Source organism: Thamnophis elegans, chromosome 14 (genome assembly GCF_009769535.1).
Source record: "Thamnophis elegans isolate rThaEle1 chromosome 14, rThaEle1.pri, whole genome shotgun sequence".
NCBI classification, from domain to species: domain Eukaryota; kingdom Metazoa; phylum Chordata; class Lepidosauria; order Squamata; family Colubridae; genus Thamnophis; species Thamnophis elegans.
The window spans coordinates 33,677,461-33,701,363 of record NC_045554.1 but is presented as its reverse complement, the minus strand read 5'-3'; the positions used below and the strand labels follow the sequence as shown (position 1 = coordinate 33,701,363).

The window sequence follows — 23,903 nt, the reverse complement described above, 5'->3', positions numbered from 1 at the left end:
CTAGATCTCTATTGTTCTGACTTGTTTGATCTTAATCAAAGAACAATACCTTCAGTCTGGTGTGTCACTCCCCCCCCCCCCGTTTCTGCAAACGATAGAATTCTTCTGCCACATAAAACTTGCTCATTTCAATCTCTTTGCTCCTTAACTACAGTGAACAGAATGACAATTAGCTGAGTTATTAATATGCAATGTATGTCATTACCAGTACAAAAAAATTATCTTTCCATAGCAAAAGAAAAAGAAAAGAAAAAAATTCCAAGTGAGAAACCTTTATATGTGGTGTTGTTTTCTTTAAAAAAAATTTTAATGGAGATAGCAAATCTCCAATTTGGTGGGGTTTCACTGAGGCTTACAAAATAAATGAGACATTAATAAACACTCATAAAATTTGTAGCCATGAGAAAAGAAAGGGAAAAGGGATTGCACTAAAGTCAAGAAATGGAGGAGAAGCCGATGTATTGTCACTGCATTGTCTTGTTCTTGCCATTGTGACCATCTAGAAAAAGCTTTTGTCTTTCTCATTCTTAACAGCCCTTGGATTTTGAGACCAAAAATTCATATACGCTGAAGGTAGAAGCAAGTAATGTCTATATTGATCCACGTTTCATCAGCATGGGACCCTTTAAGGATACGGCAACATTAAAAATTGTAGTGGAAGATGCTGACGAACCCCCAATCTTTTCATCACCAACGTATCTACTGGAAGTGCATGAAAATGCTGCTATTAACTCCGTGATTGGTCAGGTGACTGCCCACGATCCAGATGGATCTTCAAGCTCTATAAGGTAATCCTGCTTTAATACAATTCTTCCTGCTGAACAATAGTAATATCACCTAGACTTATATTTACAGTGATTTACAGCCCTCTCTAAGTGGTTTACAGAGTCAGCATATTGCTCCCAACAATTTTGGGTCCTCATTTTACCCACCTCAGAAGGATGGAAGGCTGAGTCAACCTTGAGCCTGGTGAGATTTGAACTGACAAATTTTAGGCAGCCGGCCGTCAGCAGAAGTAGCCTGCAGTACTGCACTCTAACCACTGTGCCACCATGGCTCAGGGGCTCAGTAGTACATGATACCTGACATACCATCTCCAATCTCCAGTTGTGTTTGGCTTGTTCCCCTACTCCCATGGAGAACTTAAACATTAAATTTAGTCAGATCATTTTCCCACCTAAGTTAAATTCACTCTGTCCAGAGATTTCTAGATTACCAATTAAAAGGAAGTTTTTCTGTGTCTGACCTAGAGATACTAGTTCATCAATTACTTCTGCATACTGCACCACTTTGTTTAACTGTACCAGACAGTTAAGCTTCAAGGCAGCTACTGTAAAAATTTCTCAATGTTGTGTTCATAAATTTTCTAATAAACTTAAGTTAATGGACATCATCCAGTGTTCCTCTTCCCATATGACTAAATCGAAACTATTCTGATTTCTTTAATTTTACAAGTATAGCATTACAGAAATCTTTTGAGTGGCCTTATCATACCTGTGCTTGATTGGTGTCTGATATCTTTCCAGGTCCAGAGAGATCATTTTACATTTCTTGGTATCTTTTTTTTAAAAAAAGTGATACTAAACTGATTTGTTATTTTTTGGGGGGTGGGAGGATGAACAAAAATGCAGTATTCAGCATTTTCATTTGATTTTATTCTGGATTTAAGATCATATTTATAAGAATGATTCTATTTCATGTGATGGATAACACTTGTTACAATCTTTGATCATTCCGAATGCCATGGAAGAACAAATAAGGAAGGGATAAAAAGAAGAGGACATAATTCCTAAAAAAATAAATAACATTCTTTTTTGTAGGGAGTGGGATTTCCTTAGCATTAAATCAGAGATCGGTTTCTACCAATTCAGACTGGTTGGGCTGAACCAGTAGTAACTTGGTGGGCTGGTCGCTGGAACTGACAATGGCCCCGAACCTGCCAGTACTCCTACGGTGCCACCATTTTTATTTTCATTTCTGCGTATGCACAATTTCCCTTACAGAAATGTATTTCTTTTTACATTTTTAACCTTTTGTGCATGCACAGACCTTATTAGGTGCAAATGTGCACATTCATTTTTTGCCCGTCAAACCGGATGCCAGCAGCAACCCACCTGCATCAAACCATTGAGTTCCCTTAAATTGAGCCAACTGAACAAATGAAGGTAACTGACAGCCAATGAATGAATAAACATCATTCTTGTAAAGTCTCTATTTCTAATGGTATCCTCTCTGTTGTGTCTTTTGGGGGGTGAGGGAGGAGAAGAATTAAATATTAAAGCCCAATATTTTGCAAGCTTCAAATGATATGATCTTCAAAGATTTCCCTTGGAATGAAAGAAAAGATGAATAATATACTTTAAAAAAATAATTAGAATCCCAGAATCAAACATAAAAGACCGGATCTACATGTGAAAGTCCAACTTAATTGATGTATTGATTTATTACTAGTTGTGTCTATGCAGGAATCTTCTCAGCTAAGGGTTAGCACCTGCCTTGAGTTAGATAAGGGTCAATGGGATTCAATAGATGGTGCACTCTATTTGTGGCTATGTAGGGATTCTAGGCTGATCCCTCTTTTAACTCCAATCTTAGGTTTGACCACACCTTCTCCTACACCCAGCTTCTTTTGGACTGCTGAGCATGTTGTAAAACTTAAGAACAAACAATTTAAAAAAACCTGCCATATATATGTCTGCCAGAATCAGGTTGTTACATTTTGTAGGCTCCTTGGACACTCATTGTTAGTAATTTTATTCTCCCGCCCATCCCCACCACCAAGCAATTGGGCACTTTTGCAAATAAAATAGAAATGTACAGTCCTATGATCAGAGGTGATTCAGCAGTTCCAACCAGTTCTGGAGAACCGGTAGCGGAACTTTTGAGTAGTTTGAAGAACCAGTAAATACCACCTCTGACTGGCCCCACCCCATCTATTCTCTGCCTCCTGAGTCCCATCTGATCGGGAAGGAAGGGGGATTTTACAGTATCCTTCCCCTGCCATGCCCACCAAGCCATTCCCCACCAAGCCACACCATGCCCACCAAGCCTCACCCACAGAACCAGTAGTAAAAATGTTTGGATCTCACCACTGCCTATAATCGTCATTTTCCAACTCTACCACTGTTAGAAAATGCAGCTACTGTAATCCATTTGTTCATTTTGCCATGAGAGATATTGTGTTTTTTTTTTCCATTAGAAATTATTCAAATGATATCTGGTAGGTCTTTTATTGTATTGTTCTTTAGGTCATGCTGTGAACTGCCAAGAAACTTTTGATTGCAGGGAATAATAAGTCTAACAAAACAAATATACCCACAGGTATGCTTTGATATAAAAGAACTGATTCTGGAGGATGCTATTTTGCTTTGCAGGTTAGCTTAAATGTTAAATATAATTAAAAGAATGTTTATATATTTTATTTTTAAAAAAATATATTTAATGTCCATGGGTACTCTAGTGAAGATCCACCTACTCCATTTTTCTCTCTTTCTCTCTCTTCCTCCTTATCCAAAAATGATATATAATGGCTATCAAGTACATCTGTTCCAAGAACATTTTCTGGCTTAAGGAAATATTTGCCAAAGATTGAATTTGCTGGTCTTCAAGGTGCTTATTTTTTAAAAAAATATATCTATGTAAACATTCAGGCTGATCAGAAATGTCGCGAGGAAAAGTTCTTAAATCCATCACCTTTAGGCACTTCTTCATTTTTAATTGCTTTGGAAATGTTTCTTTGCCTCATGAGTACAGGCCTACACCAAATTCTTTGAAGCCGCCATCTGTGCAATAGGATTATACAAGGCTGGTGGTTAATCAGATAAGAAATTTCAAGTTATTAAGTCACAAGAGGAAAAATTGGAGGCAGAAATTCCTGACTGGTTATTGAAAGTATATATCTTTCTCTGCCAATAACCCTATTTAAGCCTTGTGAGCATTTCCTGGCCCATAAAATCCACCATGTATGATGGCATTTCACATGTTTTAATTAAATATACAAAAGTAGCATGTGTGTCTCCCCTTTCTCATCTGGATGCAGCCTGATATGCATACTGATTCAGCCTTTGTAATGTTTATGATGCTTATGGCCAGCATTTTTTTAGTGGTGTGTTTGTGTTTAAATGTTTGTTTGATGAGCTATGGTCTCTGAGCAAGCCAATGCTTTAATTTCAGTTCTGTCAAGCACAAAAAATTGGGAGCCTGAGTTGGTTCCTAAATGAATAAAGATACAAACTATTTTTAAACAAGAATCTGAACTACTAACAGTCAAGGTAAATTGTTGGTAGAATTCCTACTGGAATTCAAATGGGGCTGAACTTAGCTCTCTTGTGAATGAAAAGTGATTCTAAACTAATGATGTGCTTGACCCCTCCCCCTCCTTCAGACTCTGCCTGTTCATCTGCTACAAATTCATTTTAATTAATAGATTCCTTAAAGCAGTGAGGTTTTCCCGCAGGCTAATATGAAACCCTATGAAAAGTCAGAATCTTTTTTAGGAATGAGAGAGATTGTGCTTGTGCAAGATCCAAAACATATGTTCCAAATAATTTTTGAAGCATACACAGTCCTATTATAGATGCCTATATTATTAAGTAGAGCAGAATCTTGTGATTGTTTACTTTTAGCACAGACTGCTATATATTCAGGACAAATGATAAGGATACTGTTTTCAGATATGGTGTTGTTTCTTAGCATGCCAAGAATATTTTCCTGGATAATTTAGCTGTTCTGTAGCTTTCATTAATATTGTTAAATCATCACCAGTGACTCTTCGTGATTTTCAAAGTACTAACAAGGGACATGATGAGAGATGGGTAGCACAGCTGGATGAGTGAGCTAAAGAACCGTGATCAGGAGAGTGAATGGAAAGGGGAAGCAGATTATACAAAAATCAATATCTATATGCAACTTTCCTTCTAAAGAGATTTTACATGAAACATACCATAATATGTTGTTATGTACGTTTTCCTATTGTAAATCATATCTCTTTCATAACCTTGTTAGTAGACAAATCTAGACATGTGTTATTTTTTCCCTTTTCTTCCCCCCCTTTCTTAGAAGAATATGCTGAAATAAAATAGAAATGATTGCCATTGATGGTTGAAAGACAGATGTTTCAGGTTCAATAATTGATATACCAAAAACTTCATATCATTCATTTAATTTATAAATTGAACCATAGCTAGATATTTTTCCATCTGCTCTTGGTTCAGTATGCTTACTATCTAATTTAAAATAATATTTAGCAAATTGATTTATTACCTTCTTTCTTGTTGAAACACATCTGTTGCAACCCTAATAGAAATAAGAATGATGATCATCTAACTCTATTGAGAATCAGAATCACTGAGCAATTATTAGCAGATCAAAGGAAGCTCATTACCAGAAATAAATTATTCAGGGATGCACAACTGGAAGAGATTCCAAATTTCTTTGTGTGAAAATGAAAGATCCAAAACAGTAGTAGAACAGTTGAAGGAACAACAATTATAAATATAGAGGAAGCAGCTGATATGAACTACATAAATGATAACTCAGAAGAATAAACAACATAATCAGTACAGGCCAGCAATGTAGCAAACTGTAAACTGACCTCCAGACAAGAAGATTTAAAAAAATAAAAATGTGATATGTGCAGAACTACCAATAGAAAGACTGCCTGCAATGAAAGTAGTGTCCAAAAACAACCCAGCTTTTATAACGGATGTTAATAAGATGCTTGCAAGAATGGACATCTATTGCATGACCCGACAAAAGCGCGAACGTCATAAGCGCACCGACAACACCGCGGCGCTAAAACCGCAATGTCAAAAGCGCGCCAACAACAGCGCGCCAACAACAGCGCGCCAACAACAGCGCGCCGACAGAAGCGCGATTTAATTTAAGGTAAGATTTACATTTGAGCTTAGGGTTAGGTTTAGGGTTAGGTTTAGGGTTAGGTTTAGGGTTAGGTTTAGGGTTAGGTTTAGGGTTATGTTACAGCGCGCTTCTGTCAGCGCGCTTTTGTCGGCGCACTTTAGGGCTAATTAGTCGCTCATTCGTCACACGCTTTTGTCACTGCGCTTTAGACATCGCGGTTTAGTCAGGCGCGGTTTTGTTGTGCGCGCATTTGTGGTGGAACCGATCTATTGAACAGACTAATCATCTTGCCTAGAGTGCAACAATAATGGGAATTGAAATTCAAAAAACTAAAAGCAAAGTTATATTCAGTCCCAAAGTGGAAGATCAAACTGGAGACCGAGGTAAAGAAATTAAGGTCAGATGTGAGTAATTTAAAGAATGTGAAAGACAAAAAAAATATATAGACTCTGCTCTCAACACAAGTCTAATTAAAACAAAATATTGGCTCAGCACCAGAAAAGTTGTTGAAGCTTTGGCAATCATAAAACAACAAATAACAGCAATAACTTGGAAAAATTGAATGCTGTGAGGTACAAATCATCCAACTGAACTAAAATCAGCTATTTCATTGAAACCAGAGGCAATTGTACCAACATATTTGGTTCATTGCCGCATAGTTGGGTCATCAGAAGTTTGGAAACAACTGGTGTCAATAAAAACATTAAACTGGAAGCAGTAGAAGAAAGAATTGATGGTTGGAAATGAAAAAAATAAGGCCTTTATTAGTCCTTATCAACATTAGGGGAGGCATCTGCCTGGTGATTCATTACCACCCTTATTATTTGTAATTGCTTTTTGCTGTGATCCTACTTTCAGTGATTCTGAAGAAAACAAATGTTGGCTCTCAAATAGCAACAATCCAAATAAAATCTCACATTTCCTTTATATGCATAATCTGAAGCTGTTTGGAAAAATCTAAAATTGAAATCCAGTCTTTGACACGCACCATGAGAATTTTTAGCACAGATTCAGCAATGGAATTTGGTATAGAGAAATTTGCTACAGTAGCAATAAATTGGTATAAAATCACAAACACTAATGGAATTGAATTGCCGTATAAGCAAACCATCAGGCGCCATCAGGACGCCATCAGAAACCTACAATTATCTGGCCATTTCATAGCTGGATAATATCAAGCACGGGCAAGTCAAAAATGTGATTAGCTAAGAACACCATCTTCGAGTACATCAAGAGAGAGAAAATTGCTAAAGACAAAAATGAATGTCAGAAATAACATCCAAGCTTTATGGATGTACAATACAAAACAGTGGTGGAATTATTAACTGGACACAAGTTGAAGTGGACTATTTGGACTGAAAAACAACAACAACAACAACAACAAAACAAAACAACCTGATGGCTATTCACTATGCATTATATCCCTGTAGTGATACTCATAGGTCATAAGAAAAATGGAGGCAGAGTTTTATCTCAAGATAAATTGTTGAAGAATTTCACATTGTTGTGTTCATCATCATCATCATCAAGACTTGAAAGATGGATTTAGAAAAGGAATCTAAATATCTGGCTGACTGTGAATTATATTAATAATAATAATAATAATAATTATTATTATTATTATTATTATTATTATTATTATCATCATCATTAAAATATTTTGAAAAAGGCAATAAACTAGATAAGATGCTGGTTTAGAATTTGCAAAAAAGATAAGAGTAAATTATTATTATTATTTCTTTTATTCATTAAACATGAAACTCAGTCAACTAAACATTTAAAAATGTGTCACAGATACCATTGATTGGTGCTAATGGTTGTTGTTGCGGGTTGCTCCCAGCATCTAGGTATCTTAAATATATGTACCAAGTGTCTTCTTAAATATATGATGTTTTGAGTAGCATAGGTTTTTGCAGTTGCGCTGGTGTTATTGTAGGAAGAAACATCAATAAATTGCAGCTATCTTTTAATATATACCGTATATACTCGAGTATAGGCCGACCCGAATATAAGCCGAGGCACCTAATTTTACCACAAAAAACTGGAAAAGTTATTGACTCGAGTATAAGCCTAGGGTGGGAAATGCAGCAGCTACCGGTAAATTTCAAAAATAAAAATAGATACCAATAATGTTTTTGAATATTTATTTCAAAGAAAAACAGTAAACTAGCGGTGTATTCAATGAAATACTTCACTCACCTCATGATGCTGATGTCCCGCTGTGATGATGATGTCCCGTGCAGCCGCGGGAGCGATGTCCCGCCTCCTATGACACATGGCACAGTGATTCCTATCATTGGATCACTGTACCAGAGGAGGTGGGACATCGCTATGTGGCTGCTTGCCATAACAAGGAGGAGGTGGGACATCGTTGCAGAGCGGCAGGAGGGGGAGGAAGGGGAATCGTAAGACAGCCCTGCATTACATTAGAACGTGAGGGGGGGGATGGTGCGGTGCGCGCTGCGCGGCAAACTGACACAGAGGGAGGGGAAACTCACAGGGGCACTGGGCCATTCACGAGTGTCACCCAGCGGCATGGCCCCGCCCCCTTTTCTCCTCCATTTCGGGCAAATTTTTCACTGACTCGAGTATAAGCCGAGGCGGCTTTTTTCAGCCCAAAAAGTGGGCTGAAAAACTAGGCTTATACTCGAGTATATACAGTATGTATTAAAACAAACAAACACACACACACACACACAGAGACACACACACATACACATATATATACTTCATCTTCACAACACGTTGGTCTGATTCCATCCATTAAGTCCAGTTGTTTACCCAGTTGTTTACTAAAAATTTCCAGCTTTTTATCTAAATCCAAAGTGGCTTCTGTTTTGGTTTGAATTCTAATTCCTTCAATTCATTCATCAATATGTCTATGTTCATGTGGCTTTTTTCTGTTTGATAGTTCTCCCTAAACGCTTTACATAAATCCCCTGCTGAAAATAAAGAAATCTCAGGAGTTAGTCGTCTACTGTTCTGACATTAAAGTGAACAAAATAATCTAGTCATTTCTAGCTTTCTTTTATGAAGCGAGCTATGGAAGTTCAGTGCTTGAAATTCATTTTCCAAATTTTACAGTCCTGGGGACAGATACAGTTGGGATATGAAGTGTCTTTTGGAGAGATGATCCAAATTGCCATGCAGCCCTGTTGCTTAAAAAGAACAAGGGTAACCCAAGAGTGGACATATTAGAATCTCAAAGTTGGCTAAATACTTAGAATAACAAAGTTGGAAGGGACCTTGAAGGTCTTCTAGTCCAATCCCCTGCTTAGGCAGGAAACCCTACACCACTTCTGACAAATGGATATCCAACATCTTCTTAAAAATGTCCAGTGTTGGAGCATTCACAACTTTTGGAGGCAATTGGTTCCATTGATTAATTGTTCTAACTGTCAGGAAATTTATCCTTACTTCTAAGTTACTTTTCTCCTTGATTAGTTCCCACCCATTGCTTCTTGTCCTAACCTTGGGTGCTTTGGAGAATAGCTTGACTCCCTCTTCTTTCTGGCAGCCCCTGAGAAATTGGAACACTGCTATCATGTCACCCTAGTCTTTCTTTTCATTAAATTAGACATACCCAGTTCAGTGGTGGGTTGCCAATTTTTTTACTAACAGTTCACGCGCGCAACACTTCTGCAAATGTGCAGAAGTGTCTGGGTGGGTAGGTGGAGCCTCCCTCCACTACTACCAGTTTGCCTGATCCAGGCCAACCTGGAGCAACCCACCTCTGACCCAGTTCCTGCAACCGTTCTTCATATGTTTTAACCTCCAGTCCCCTAATCATTTTTGTTGCTCTTCTCTGCACTCTTTCTAGAGTCTCAACATCTTTTTTACATCGTGGTGACAAAAACTGGATGCAGTTTTGGTCACCACTGGAAGTGTGGCCTTACCAAGGCATTATGAAGTGTTATTAACACTTCACATGATCTTGATTTTATCCCTCTGTTTATGCAGCCTAGAACTGTGTTGGCTTTTTTGGCAGCTGCTGCACACTGATGACCAGGCTGAGCCCAAGGAAGGGGTCAAACACATCATCAGTCATGAGTCCCTTCATGCCCATAAGCAATCTAAGTCCAGCCCACCCCGAATTCCTTTGTATTTTTAACTCCCATTAATTTACCTTGACCATTAGTAGTTCAGATTCTTGTAGAGAGCTTAAGTTTACAATAAACCTTTATACTCATTTGAACCAACTGAATCTCCTATTTCCCTGGCACTTGACAATACTGAAATGTACCAATAAAGGAAAATATTTGCAGCTTAGGGTTGAAATGAGGGGTCCTTGGTGTTTTCTGGACCTACAATAGCTACACTAGCACTGATAATGTTACATAGTTTGGTTAATGAAACATCTGCAAGAAGTCAAGCAATCTCAGGCAGAACCAAGTACCTCATACTAAAATGTTATGAATTATAGGCACCTTGGCATGGTTTTATTCAAAATCATGCTAAACTCAAATATATACAGTCCATTGAAAAATGTAATTTGCAGCTGAGAGGAGTTGCGATGAACTGCATAGTTTAGTGATGTGTGAACAGCTGGAGAAGGGTGTCATGTAAGGAAAAGATCCAAGCCCTAATTCACACATTAAAGCCATAGGTTCATGTCAATTAGTTTATTTTTTAATAATATATTCTCCATCCCAAATATGCTTTCTGAAGAGGCAACTAGACTTCCTGGTTTTTTTTCTTTGAAGATGTTTCGCTTCTCGTTCAAGGAGCTTCTTCGGCTTTGAAGACTGGATGGTGGGTCATGGAAGGATTTATACTCCTTGCAGACAACTGGACATTTGCATTATTTAGCAAGTCATTAAGGTCACCTGGAGGTTTATCTGTGTCATCAGAATCACCTGAGTGGTGCAAATGGGTGTGGTCTTCTTGGAACTGTTGAATGGACCATGTTATAGATTGGAAATAGATATAAAAATTGTCTATCTCCAATCTAAGTTTTTTTAAAAAGCATCTTTGGGATAACCATGACCTGGATGACTGAGAATCTCATTAGACATATTTTCTCCATGGTGGTTTGTTTTGTTTTTAATATTATACCTTCCAATTCAAAGGAGGATATTTTCCACACTTCCAAACTTGCGCTTGGTTGCTTTCAAAACTTTGGTGGCTAATGGTTCTTGGATCTTTCTCATTTCAACATTCTTCTTCTTTAAGAAAGAATACTTGTATATGGATATGTACACAATCCCATACACAGACACACACACACACACACACACACACACACAGTCCAGAAGGGTATTTCATCTTCAGCCAAAGTAAATCATTTTCTTAATACACAGCAGGCTTTAAAACCCCAGATGAAATATTTTATGCCTTCCCCAGCCGTAGCTGTTTATCTCAGTCACCTAGTAGCATGCCCTCTCTGGTTGGCATTGCTGAGATACAGTGATTTACAGTATCAATATTGTGATTCACGTCACAGCAGGAAAATGCTGAAAGGCTGGGAAGGTTCAGATTTGGTTGTAAAGCTTTAATTTGCAATATAAAACAGCATTTTGGTGGAAAGGAATAAAAAGGCAAGGAGGTAGAGTTACATTCAAATCCATATTTCTGAACCATCAATTGAAGAAATGTCTCTCAGTCCCCACCTACTCCCTCCAAACTCAGTTTTCACAACCAGCTACCACTACTCAATAAACTCTGGCACTACTGAAGCAATTTCAAAAGGTATTAATTAGTAACCTATTCTTTCCATCCCCTTTTTATCCATTTGATAAAAATGTTCCTTTGTATGTTGCTTAGATTTTTGACAATATCCTCTTTAAAAAGAATAGTAAAAGTAAAGGTAAAAGTTCCCCTTGCACAAATGTGCTAGTTGTTCCCGACTCTAGGTGGCGGTGCTCATCTCCGTTTCAAAGCCAAAGAGCCAGCACTGTCCGAAGACGTCTCTGTGGGCATATGGCCAGCATGACTAAACTCTGAAGGCACACGGAACGCTGTTACCTTCCCACCAAAGGGGGTTCCTATTTTTCTACTTGCATTTTTATGTGTTTTGAGCTGTTTTTGATTGGCAGAAGCTGGGACAAGTAATGGGAACTCACTCCATTTTGTGGTGCTAGGGATTCGAACCACCGAATTGCCAACTTTTCTGATCGACAAGCTCAGCATTTTAGCCACTGAGCCACCGTTTCCCTCAAAAAGAATAATACTATCATATAATTACCAAAACTGTTGTATGTGATGTATATTGGTCTGAAATCATAGGAAAATAGGTTTTTTTTTTCTTCCTGGCAACCTGTTTCTCTCCCCCCACAAAAAAATCTACCTTTTTAATACATTTTGATCTCATGAAGAGTTTGTTGAAAATCAATGCAGAAAATTTCACAAATCCCCAGTTTTGTTTCTGTTTAAAGAGTTACGGAGATTATAACTCAAAATTTGCCCAGGGAGTGGTTTCTTTATGCTACTAAATAAAATTGATTGGAAATATGACTTTTTGCTCCAGATGTAATTTGGAGTTCATCATTTTAATGGAAGGATTGTCTATTTAATGTTCATTTGTTCCTGTGATCTTTCTAAATATGCATTCTTTAATAATTCCAAAATCCATCTGATGGGGCTTAAATTGAACTGAACAGTGAGCAGACGGTAATCCTGTTCTGTTTTGTCTTCAAAAAGCTAGCAGTTTAACTGGTATACTTAACAATCAAATCACAGTTTCATGAATATTTGGAAATGTCATCCATCCATCACTCCTTACAGGATGTTCAAGACAATGCCCATATCCTATGGATAGCTCAGGAATCATAAGACTATAAGAGTGGTGCTTTGTTATTGCATTGGGCATTTCTGATTTCTTGAAATAGTTTGATCTTTTTATCTTTTCCATTATCCCTGGGGATTCCTCGGGTTCTCTGTTGTGACCCTTGCTGTTTTCTCTATAAACCAGGGGTTGGCAAATTGAAACACTCAAAGAACCATTTGGACCCGTTTCCCACAGAAACAAAAACACTGGGAGCCTTCCCAGTGACTGACTATTTCCACAGTGGCCACAGAACTAGCATATGTAGTTGAATTAAATGTTCTGTTTTCTTCTGAAACTTTTCTTTTCTTGGATTTACCCATGGTTGGGGGTCAAAAAGCTCAATAAATCATGTGCCGGGTATCACACATTGGTGGTTGTGTCGCATATTTTGAGCGACAGGGAGCCGCAGCAGAGGGAAAGAGCCATATGTGGTGCCAGAGCCACAGGTTGCTGACCCCTGCTCTAAACCTTTCTTCCAGGCTCCTTAATTTCATTTCTCATTTCAATTATTGCATCTATAGTGATGGTTTTCAGATTTATTCTTTTGTCCCTGCTCTGAATGGTTTGGCCTAGGCATCTCTCTTCAACGTCTAAGCAGAATTCCTGATTGGATAGCCTTAAATGGGACAATGGAAGCAAACAGAAGATATACATTATTGTAGTCCGTCTTGGTTATATCATCTCCTTTCCTCCACTTTTCTTTATTCTTTTGGTTCAAGGCTTCAGTTACAGGTTTCTTTTAAAGTATTCCATTTTTTTAAAAAGTACTAATTTCCATTTCATGAATATTCAAAGGATCCATTAGTTCCTCACCACCAAGATGGCTAAGCAGTTGGTTCATGCCCTGGTTATCTCTCTCTTGAATTATTATGGAAGCTGTTGGCTGAGTTACCCAAGACTCATGCCAACATTTGATCTCTGTGCAGATTGCTGCTATTTGTACAGCAATCTGTGCAAGAAGAAAGGCAAGACCTTCCTTCTTTCATGTCTACCTCTTCTTACTGCCTGGCATAGCATTGCTACTGTTGACCCAAACTATTTTGCATAAGGGTCTACCCAGCAATTTAAAAGAGCTTCTGGTAGTTCATAAATTGACAAATTTAATCCAAATATCAGACCACATGTTTTCTTTAGAATTATGGGGATGGAAGGGACCTTGGAGGTCTTTTAGTCCAATCCCCTGCCCAGGACAGGAGTCCTTATTCTATCCTGGACAAATGGTTGTCCACTCTTTTCTTGAAAACTTCCAGCAATTGAATATTGCAGCACTTTTTATGTCTCTCTCCATTTTGTTAAATGAATCCCCTCTCAAATTACATTTTACAGTCAGATCACCTAAGGTTTAAAAGCATTAAAACACTATTTTTTCTTGAAATGCTGTGAAACTATTTAAATTAATTAATTTATGCTTATGAATTTGCACCTTCAGATATTATTATTATATACTTTATTAATTAAATATGAAACTCATTTAATATACAAATTTAAATACAGTACACTTTGTGTCATAAAAGCTCATTTTTTAAAAAAAATACAGTCAGATTCGATTCTAACCTCATAAGGCTGCAGTAAGGAATGTGCAGTGTCTTCTGGCAGAATTATAACATGAAAATCCAGAAAATACTGTGTTTTTGTTCAAACAAAAATTGCTAAATAGTCAACTAAATATTCAAAAATGCATCACAAATACCACTGATTGGTGCTAATGGCTGATACAGGTTGCTGCCAGCATCCTTCGTATCAACCAAGTACCTTCTTAAGATATTTCCTCCTCCTCCCTTCCTCTTCCTCGTCCTCCTCATCCTCATCCTCCTTCATCATCATTATTGGCTCCTATGGCCTTGAAGCTCCATATTTTATACCCTAATTTTACAATGTTACAGGATGAATTGCGGATTTTATCCAGCATGATATTAGTTATGGGGGCATGGTACATTTACAGTTCCTCCTTTTCATCTTTTTCCTTGAAGTTATGTATGACAAAATGTAACCAACATATTACCAACTTGTGATGCAATGCCTTTTCTCAAATCTAGTCCAAATCCGATCCAAATCAGGTGAGAACAAAATTTGGAGAGAAAAACTTTCTAACAATTCCTCATGTACTTAACAGCCTGAGTTGTGGTATGAGATAGCTAATACTAATTAATAGCTGCCTGGTATGGAAGAATACTGGATAGATGCAAATGATGTTTGGAGATGTCACGCTTTAGAATGATACTAAATATGCTTCTGTATTTAAATTCTCCATTAGGATTTAATAGAATCATAAAAACTGTGGTTGCTGGTACTGTATCATTTTTTTCCTCCAGTCCTTTTATTTTCTTGCTTTCTCTTTCGCTCTCTGCATGGCCTGTCAAAAATCTGAAAGTTTAATTTCCCAGTTTGGTTTCTTTTACAAGTAATGCATTAATAAAACAATTCCATGAAAATGGACCAGCATAAAAGCTTTCTTGAAGAATTTTCAGAGAGTTCTAAATCACCATTTTGTTTAATGCACCGTTTGAACAATTTACTACTGAGATTTCTTGCTTTGTGAAATTGCCTTTCTTGTGTTTAGGCTGCATAATGCACCTGTACCTTCTCGTTTGCTCTGCTATCAGATCAAAGTTATTTTGAGAGACACCAATGAGATGAGTTCATAAAATGGTCATTTTTAAAAGTATTTTACCCATGAAAAGATCCTTTTTTAAAAACAAAAACAGGCTATTGTCTTCAGAATTGGTTTGCAGCATACAGAGATGACATATTTATCTAATTACTGTAAAGTCATTTTGTTGGAGTGCTTGCTGCATCTTTGAAACACACAGACATGTAGAAAACAACTTTCCCTCTTAATGTATTGACAGAATTATCAGCAGTGACGATGAAATACAACAAGTGCTGTCCAATAAAAGTGATGGATCATCTAATTAACTCTTGATTCGCAGTAGTTTTTGAAAGATTGCTACCGACTGATCTTAGTGATGGCTCCTAACCTTCACACTGCGAGCATGCAGCTAATTACTCAGTGGACTATAATTCTGCTCCCTGATTCTCAGTCCATCTTTATTTATTTATTTATTGGGCGTTATGAATTATACCATTATCGAGCCCAGTGAATCCACAGAGGCTACAAAGCTGCTATTCAACCAAACACGGATTTGTCAGATTATGAGAGCAAGTGCTACTCAGATCAGGCAAAAAAAATATATATTTAAGTGAATAATTGAATAAGGACCTTTATTCCCTAGGTTTTCCATCGATCGGAATACTGACCTTGAAAGACAATTCAACATTAATACTCAAGATGGAAAGATAACTTTGGCCACACCACTGGACAGAGAAACTAGCACATGGCATAATATAACCATTGTAGCAATGGAAGAAAGTAAGTGATTGTCCATTTTTATTTATTTATTATTTTGCCTATTTGGTCTTTGGCCGCTCTGTTGTGTGTTTCCTATTTCCTTGCAAAGGTTCAGTGAGCGAAAGCCACCAGCAATCGTAATTTATCAGTTAGTCTTGTCAAACACAGGGTGGGAGGAGAGCGAAAGAGAAAGAAAAGGAAATAATTGTTTATGCTGAATAATCTGCATGTATTCTTGTTTATTGTGGTTCTTTTTAATCAGATATGCCACCAGAGTAAAATTATGCCAGCCGGGAATGGAATAGCATGGGAAATGCTCCAAGTAATGTTTTTAATGAATACACTGGAGCAGCATGTGTGCGATGACATTTTTATGGCATGTAGATGTCTCTCTCTTTCTCTTTCTCCATTTGAAATAATACCTAGATGCTTGGACCAGCCTCGTTTTCCTTTCAAACCATGAGAAATTTAACAGCATTGCCAGAAATCCCTTTACTTAGTTATTTAGTTTCCTAAAAAGCATTAGCTATCCTGCCTTCCCTTTTAAGGTTTTGCCAAGCGAATGGATAAATTTTGAAATCAGAAATGAGTGTTGGCAACAGAACATAGACATTTCTATAGTGATTTTACCAGGTTGATGTACTCCAGGTCTAGAAATATATTTTTCCCCCTTCTGTTCCAAAATACTGGCTTCAATATTAGTGAAGCACACAGCAAATCCCGTCCTCACTTACTCTTATTACGTTACCTAGTTGGGTGATGAAGGAGTTGAACAACCAACCTCAGGAAGTATCACAAAACTACATTAAATTGTTTAAAATATATTTATTGAGTTTTAAAGATGTCTGTTCGGATACAAAATTAATTTAAAGGGGGGGAATGAAGGGCAATGGGTCTACTACAACAATTCCAAGCCAAAAATAATGCAAACAATTCAGGCTGGTGATGTAGGAGATACATAATGAATTGCAAATTGCCTCGGAATCATTGACTGAGATGGGCAGCTATAAAATTGAACAAATAAATAAATTACTGAAAGAAGTCTGATGGATACATCAATGGATGCAACCATACAATATATTCAGTTTGCAATAAAACTCAGCAAATATTAGTACTTATGGCAACTTCTGGCACTGAACAGACCTAATTCCAGCTAAACGGTCTTGATGTTTGTTACACAATGCTGAGGCCTAAAATAATGTAAGGTATATTTTTGGTTTGCTTTTTTTCATGGCAAAAAGAGGTCCTGAAACTTGGTTTCTGGTTTAATATACAAATTTAAATACACTTTGTGTCATAAAAGACTCATTTAAAAAAAATACAGTCAGATTTGTTTCTAATCTCATAAGGCTGCAGTAAGGAATGTTCAGTGTCTTCTGGCAGAATTATAACATGAAAATCCAGAAAATCCTGGGGGGGGGGGGGTTCAAACAAAAATTGTTAAATAGTGAAGTCAGATCTGTTCTGGAAAATAACGTAGTTTTGATGTTTGAGATACAATTAACAAGCCTACTGCAAGGTCAGTTCTGGTGGTGGGATTTTTTTTTAGTACCAGTTTTGTGGGCGGCTTGATGGGCATGGTTTGGCTTTGTGGGCGTGGCTTGATAGGCATGGCATGGGAAGGATACTGTAAAATCTCAATTACCTCCCCACTCCAGGAGAAGGTTACTGCAAAATCCCCATTCCCTCCTGATCAAATGGGATTCGGGAGGCAGAGAACAGATGGGGGCAAGACCAGGAAGCGGTGGTATTTACCAGTTCTCCGAACTACTCAAAATTTCCACTACTGGTTCTCCAGAACTGGTCAGAACCTGCTGAATACCACTTTTGGCCAGGTCATATCCAGAACACCAGAAAATATTTCCTGTTCTGTGGAATCTTGCAGTAGGCCATTTAGAAAATAGGTTGTGTTCATCTACGATGGGGAAAATATAATAATAATCAGAAGTCTGATAAATGCTTTTTTTCTGACTAACACTTTATAGAAAGCATAAGCCACATCTTAATTGGATTCACAGAGTGGTAAGATTTAAGAAGAGGAAAGGTAAGGGAGGAAGAAAGATAGGCTACTTATGCAGATGAAGGTTACATGTGAGACAGATTACAAATACTTTACTAATTAGCAATTGCAATGTATTAAAATCAATTGTGTTTGTTAAGCCCTTCTGAGATAGCTGGAAACATGTAGATGTTTTATTGTTAAAGTCCCAATTTCCTAAAATCACTTTTGAGTCTTGAGAGGTTGAAGTGCTCTAATGTTATGGTGTCCTTCTTTTGAGTTCTGATGTCAATCTTGTATATGTTAATTATTTTATGCAAAGCTTCTCCTGTTTATCCTCTGTAGAATCTAAGAGAATCATTACTGGAAGATGATGGCATATATCCACGATGGCAAAGATATGGCATGTGTGCCAGAGGTGGGACACAAAACCCTCTCTGTGGCATGCACACCATCACCAGCTGCTCTTCTGGGTTCTGGCACGCACGTGCGTGACAGCCAGCTGGTTTCTGCACACGCAGGACTGCCAGAAACAAGAAGACCCGCTCACCAATGCACACATGCGCACCAAGCAGCTGCTCTTCCAGTTTCTGGTGCTCCGACATATGCAAAGACTAACTGGCCAGCGCACATGCACACGCCGGACCCCCAGAAAGCAACTGCACACCAGGCAAGCAGATGCACACCAGGCAGCTGACCTTCCGGGTTCTTCTGCTCCCACATGCGTGAAGACTAGCTGCCTGGCATGCATTCCAGAACCAGGAAGAGCAACTGGCGGGTGCACACATGCGCACAGGGCAGCTGCTCTTCCAGTTTCCAGCACACACACCGGTGAGCGTGTGTGCATTCTGGTTTTGGCACTTGGTGCTGAAAAGGTTTGCCAACCCTGGAATAATCATATTGGAGGAAGAGCTTGTGAAGATGCTTCTAGTCTTGCCTATAGGTTTCATGGGTCCTGAAATAGTGATCTTAGTATAGATATGAGTAGATATCTAGTTTGTTGCAAAAAAGATATCTAGTTTATTGAGGAACTGGCTCCCATGTTGGTATTACTGACCTGTTGTTTCCTGTTGCTTGTAAGAATTCAGGTTCAGCAGCAAACTATATGTTAGTATGGATCTGCAATGCTGGAGAAATGCAGTGTCATTGTCCAGTATGGGCTACAGCTTATTAATAATGAATTGTGAGTGCATTTGAGATTAGTAACATCTGGCATGATTTCATTTTTCATATCTGGGGATGACGAAGAGGATCCTAGAAAAATTGTAATTTAGAGACCCCGATGCATAAACGGACACGCTATGCATGCTATGTATGGTCTCCTTCTGGATACACATGATCTGTTTTCCTATTTTATTTTTTCCTGCTTTTCAAATTGCAAGTCTCCTAGTGTTGTGTGGAATCTCTTATTACCATGATTGAAGAATTGTCACTAAAAGCAACATGATAGTGTGAAAGAAATTATGAATTGAGAATGTAAATGATCTTTTGAAGAATATTGTCCAATGAATCAATATACAGAATCATGATCCTAAAAGAAGATTATTTCATAAAATGGATGCATAGATGATGGATGGATGAATGAATGAATGGATGGTAGGTAGATAGAAGTCTGAATATATATTAGTGCATACATTTTGATTGTGTCCCTTAGTATCCTCTTACTATGATAAATTAGGTTGTTGGAAGAGACATGTCCATTTATCAAGAACTTTGGATTTACCATCCCGGGATTTTGGCCAAAAAGTGTTTCTTGAAAATGTGCATGTATACCAGGTATGAAAGGTTAAATAGGTGAAGTGTATCAGCTTCCAAACTTTGGATTTTTTTATCATTAAAGTCAAGAAAGATTAAGCAATATGATCAAGATTTAATTTATTTAAAATTGAGACCTAGCATCTTTTATGCATATGCAGTTATCATTACATTCTTACATTTGGTTTAGGATTTATGGGGTATATAGTTTGCTCTGACTTTTTTGCAGTTTGTTTTGATTTGATTCTACTGCTTTGTTTTGCTTTGTTTTCTTTTTATGATACTATATAGCAATTAAAACTAATTAAATCTCACTATTATATATGTTATAGTACCTCCACAAACATACTATATTCTCTCCCTTTCGCAAAAGTGATTAATCTAATTTTTGGCACAGGAAATCATAGTCTTCTAGAAACTGAGAATTCAAACCAGAGGGAGAAGAACATTTAGAAATGCTTCTGGCAAATGGGGTCATAGAAGGATCTTACAGAACAGGCAAAACGTGAAAGTTTATTTTCAGTTGGAAAAATTGTGACCTTTGCAGAACAGAAGAAAAATGAACTGTGTAGACCTTTTAGACATTAGGGAAATAGCAGTTTGAACAGATGCCATCACCTTCCTGATTCTTTCTGCATGGAACAAAATTTTGTTAAACTGAACTGTGGTTCTATACTCCTAAATGTTACTCCCTCCCCCACAATAAACTGAACCCCAAGTCCATATTGGTGCAAATAAAATCTATCTAATCTATCTATCTATCTATCTATCTATCTATCTATCTATCTCTATATCTATCTGTCTATCTCTATCTTCTATTAACCATCTTCCATCCATCCACCTATCCATCTGTCCATCCCATCCATCCATCCATCCATCCATCCATCCATCCATCCATCCATCCATCCATCTATCTATCTATCTATCTATCTATCTCTCCATTCCATCCATCCATCCAACCATCCATCCATCCATCCATCTGTCATATATCATATACCATATATCTATCTATGTATTTGTTTAAGTTACTAAAACAATAAATTACAAATGTGACCAGGCAGTTTTCTGTTTTCCTGTTATTGTTGGTTTTGGGGTTTTTAATGTTTATTTATTGCAAACATGTAAAATAAAACAACAGTGGTACTAATAATTAAAGCCAATGGTTCAAAACAACAATCATTCAGATACTAAAGCAAAAGCACATTAACAACAGCAGGGGTTGTTAACAAAGAAACACAAAGCATAGGGGGAAAATCCTGTTTCATTAAAGTAAAATAGACATAATGTATTTCCTTTAAAGGCCTTCATAGAAATAAACGTTCAAGTGCTATTGAAAAGATGACAACTTCATTACTAAATGACTTTTCTCTACTAAAGGGGCTGCAATGACACTTCTATTTAAAGAGACACTTTCTATTTAAGGTGGAGGACCTGAAATTAAAGTCAAGATTAGCTATTGGAAGTAAGCATAGATATAGGTTTTCATCAGAGGCATGAAACCAGGAGCACTCTGGGTTTATTCCATGCAACCTACATACAAGCATCTGATCTACTAATGGTCAAGCCAAATTGGTGCCAGATCAGAGTCAATGGACCTAAAGGGGGACTGGACTTTTGTCTCTTTCATGTGTGTCAGACTGATGATGCATTTGACCCCACGCTGAAGCTGTCTTCTTTGTTTTCTCCCACATTTTATTTTGCTTATTAAACTTCAAGTTATTTCAAACTCACTGATGTAGAAATGTGTGCATCTTCAGTTCTTAGATTTATTCTACAGTGGTTCATAGAACCTTTTTCTCCGAGGTTATCACTCTGCCAATCTTTTGACCTAGACTGAAGAGAGAATGATGGGTCCTAAATTATTAACTGCCAATTATTTATTCCCAAGGTTGAGTTAGACCAGAACCTGGGTTTTGCACATCCTAGTGCCTAACTCCGTAATCATTACCAGTCTCATAGGTTTTTATTAAAAACCAAGAAATAATTTTTTTTCTCTGCCATGTTTAGAGAATCTGTCAGAGAAAAAGAGAGGAGAAAAGATGTGTGTTTGTGAACATCTAACATCTCAGCAAAGATATGTGGCATGATGCTTCAATCCAAATGTTCAAGCCCATAAAGGTAAATGTTCCCCTCGCACATATGTGGTAGTCATTCTAAGGGGCAGTGCTCATCTCCGTTTCAAAGCCAAAGAGCCAGCATTGTCCGAAGACGTCTACGTAGTCATGTGGCCGGCATGACTAAATGCCGAAGGCGCACGGAACACTGTTACCTTCCCACGAAAGTTGTTTCCTATTTTTCTACTTGCATTTTTACAAGCTTTGGAACTGCTAGGCTGGCAGAAGCTGGGACAAGTAACAGGAGCTCACTCCGTTATGAAGTGCTAGGGATTCAAACCGCTGAACTGCCAACCTTTTTAATTGATAAGCTCAGCCACAGAGCCACTGTGTCCCTGTTCAAGCCCTCAAGTAGATGTAATTCATTTGAATTAAAAAAAAAACTTCTAAACAAGTGAATCTCATAATATATTTACATCTTTTCAAGCCATTAAGTAGATATCAAAATCTATTTTTTTTTTTATCAGATTAACTTGTTTGGAATTCTTTTTAACTCAAATGAATTGTAGCCAGATCAGTTTAGAGCTGACCTCAACTTCTGACAATTACATGGATAGACACATACAGGCAATAGCTTTGAAGCTGTATGCTTTTTCCCTACTTTCAGGACAATAATTTTAAGCTCCAAGTCTTGGGAATTCCTTGGCTATCTCTCATTCAAATTTGAATCACATCATTAATAATCCCACTAGATAGACAGTAAGAATATGCTGCTTTTGAATCCAACAGAAGGAATTTAGAAATACAATTGCTCTTAAGCTTTTTTTTTTTAGATAATCCCAACCAACTTGCATCAATGCAGCATTTATCACCATAGAACGCCTATTCTTATTAGAATTGTGATGAAACAAAGACCAAACTCTGTAGCATTTTGTGGGGAAGAAAGAAGAACTGTTGAGAAAATATTGAGTCTTTCTTTTTCTCCCTCCCTCCCCCCCTCTCTGTGTCTATGGATGAAGGCCATATTTAAGAGAAATAGAATCAATTCTGCTTGCTGCATATGTGAGAAACATAATGATTGAAACAGATAAATGATAATCTCCAGAAATATCACTGAATATTTATCAATGGTGTTAATTACTGGAAAATTAGGAAGATCCTTATTTTGGAACCTGGGAGTCAATTTTGTGTTTGTCATAAATCAATTGTTTCTCCTCCTGAACTGAATGGACTGTCCAAGCAAAAAATAGGCCCTGAAATTATTCTAAAGAATTAGAGGCACTGAGCTTTCAGTCCCCAAAATCATTGAACAGGGGGAAAAATACCTTCCAGATGCAACCCTCTTTTGAAGACAAAATTGTTTGGTGGTTTTAATTAATGGGCAACAATAATGCATTTGAAATAGATGGGCAAAAGGGGCCAATATGCAGTACCAAAAAGTTTTAACAGCATTTTTCTTTCCGAAAAGGGGTTATTGCAAAAGACACAGAGGCTATAATTTCTACTAGGACAGATCCCTCTTCTGTCATCTTGTTCCTCATAGATTCCCTTAAATTAATATTTTCAAAGAATATAAAGGTTTAGGAATAAATAAATCACCTAACCTACTTTTTGAATTGTCCCCCTTCCTCTTCACCAGCATTAGCCCCACTCTAAAACAGCTCACTTGTTCCTGAAAGACATTCTTAGCTCTTGTGACAAGTGATGGCAAATCTTTACGCACCCACTGCCCAAATTGGAAGTGTGCCTATGCGCACACGTGTGCACCAAAGCACCAGAACCTGAAGACCAGGTGGCTGGTGTACTGCATGCTCTGACCACCTGATCTTTGGGTTATGGCAACCACATGCTTGATGGCTAGCGGTCTTTTGCACACAACAAGCTTCAGAAACCTGAAGCCCAAATGGTGACAGCCAGATGCCCACTGCCCTCTTGGCAAGCTTGCCATAGGTCACCATCAGAGTCTTATGATTTCTGGAGAAGGGGAGAAATCTCAATGCAGATCTCTTAAAGTTTCCCTCATGAATGAAAGTACAGTGATCTAGGTTTGCCAATGGATGTTGATGAATTAGGGTAGATACGTAAGGCAAATCTTCTCAATGCACATCTCTTAAAGCTTCC

General features: G+C 37.7%; 1 protein-coding gene across 1 annotated transcript in view; it reads left to right on the top strand.

Annotated features, from left to right (window-relative positions):
* The window catches only part of CDH8 (cadherin 8), a 226,476-nt gene that overhangs the window by 144,923 nt on the left and 57,650 nt on the right, over positions 1 to 23,903 (top strand). The window contains 2 exon segments of the mRNA XM_032230772.1: positions 535 to 788; positions 15,859 to 15,995. Of these exon segments, the coding sequence (XP_032086663.1) occupies positions 535 to 788; positions 15,859 to 15,995 (391 nt within the window).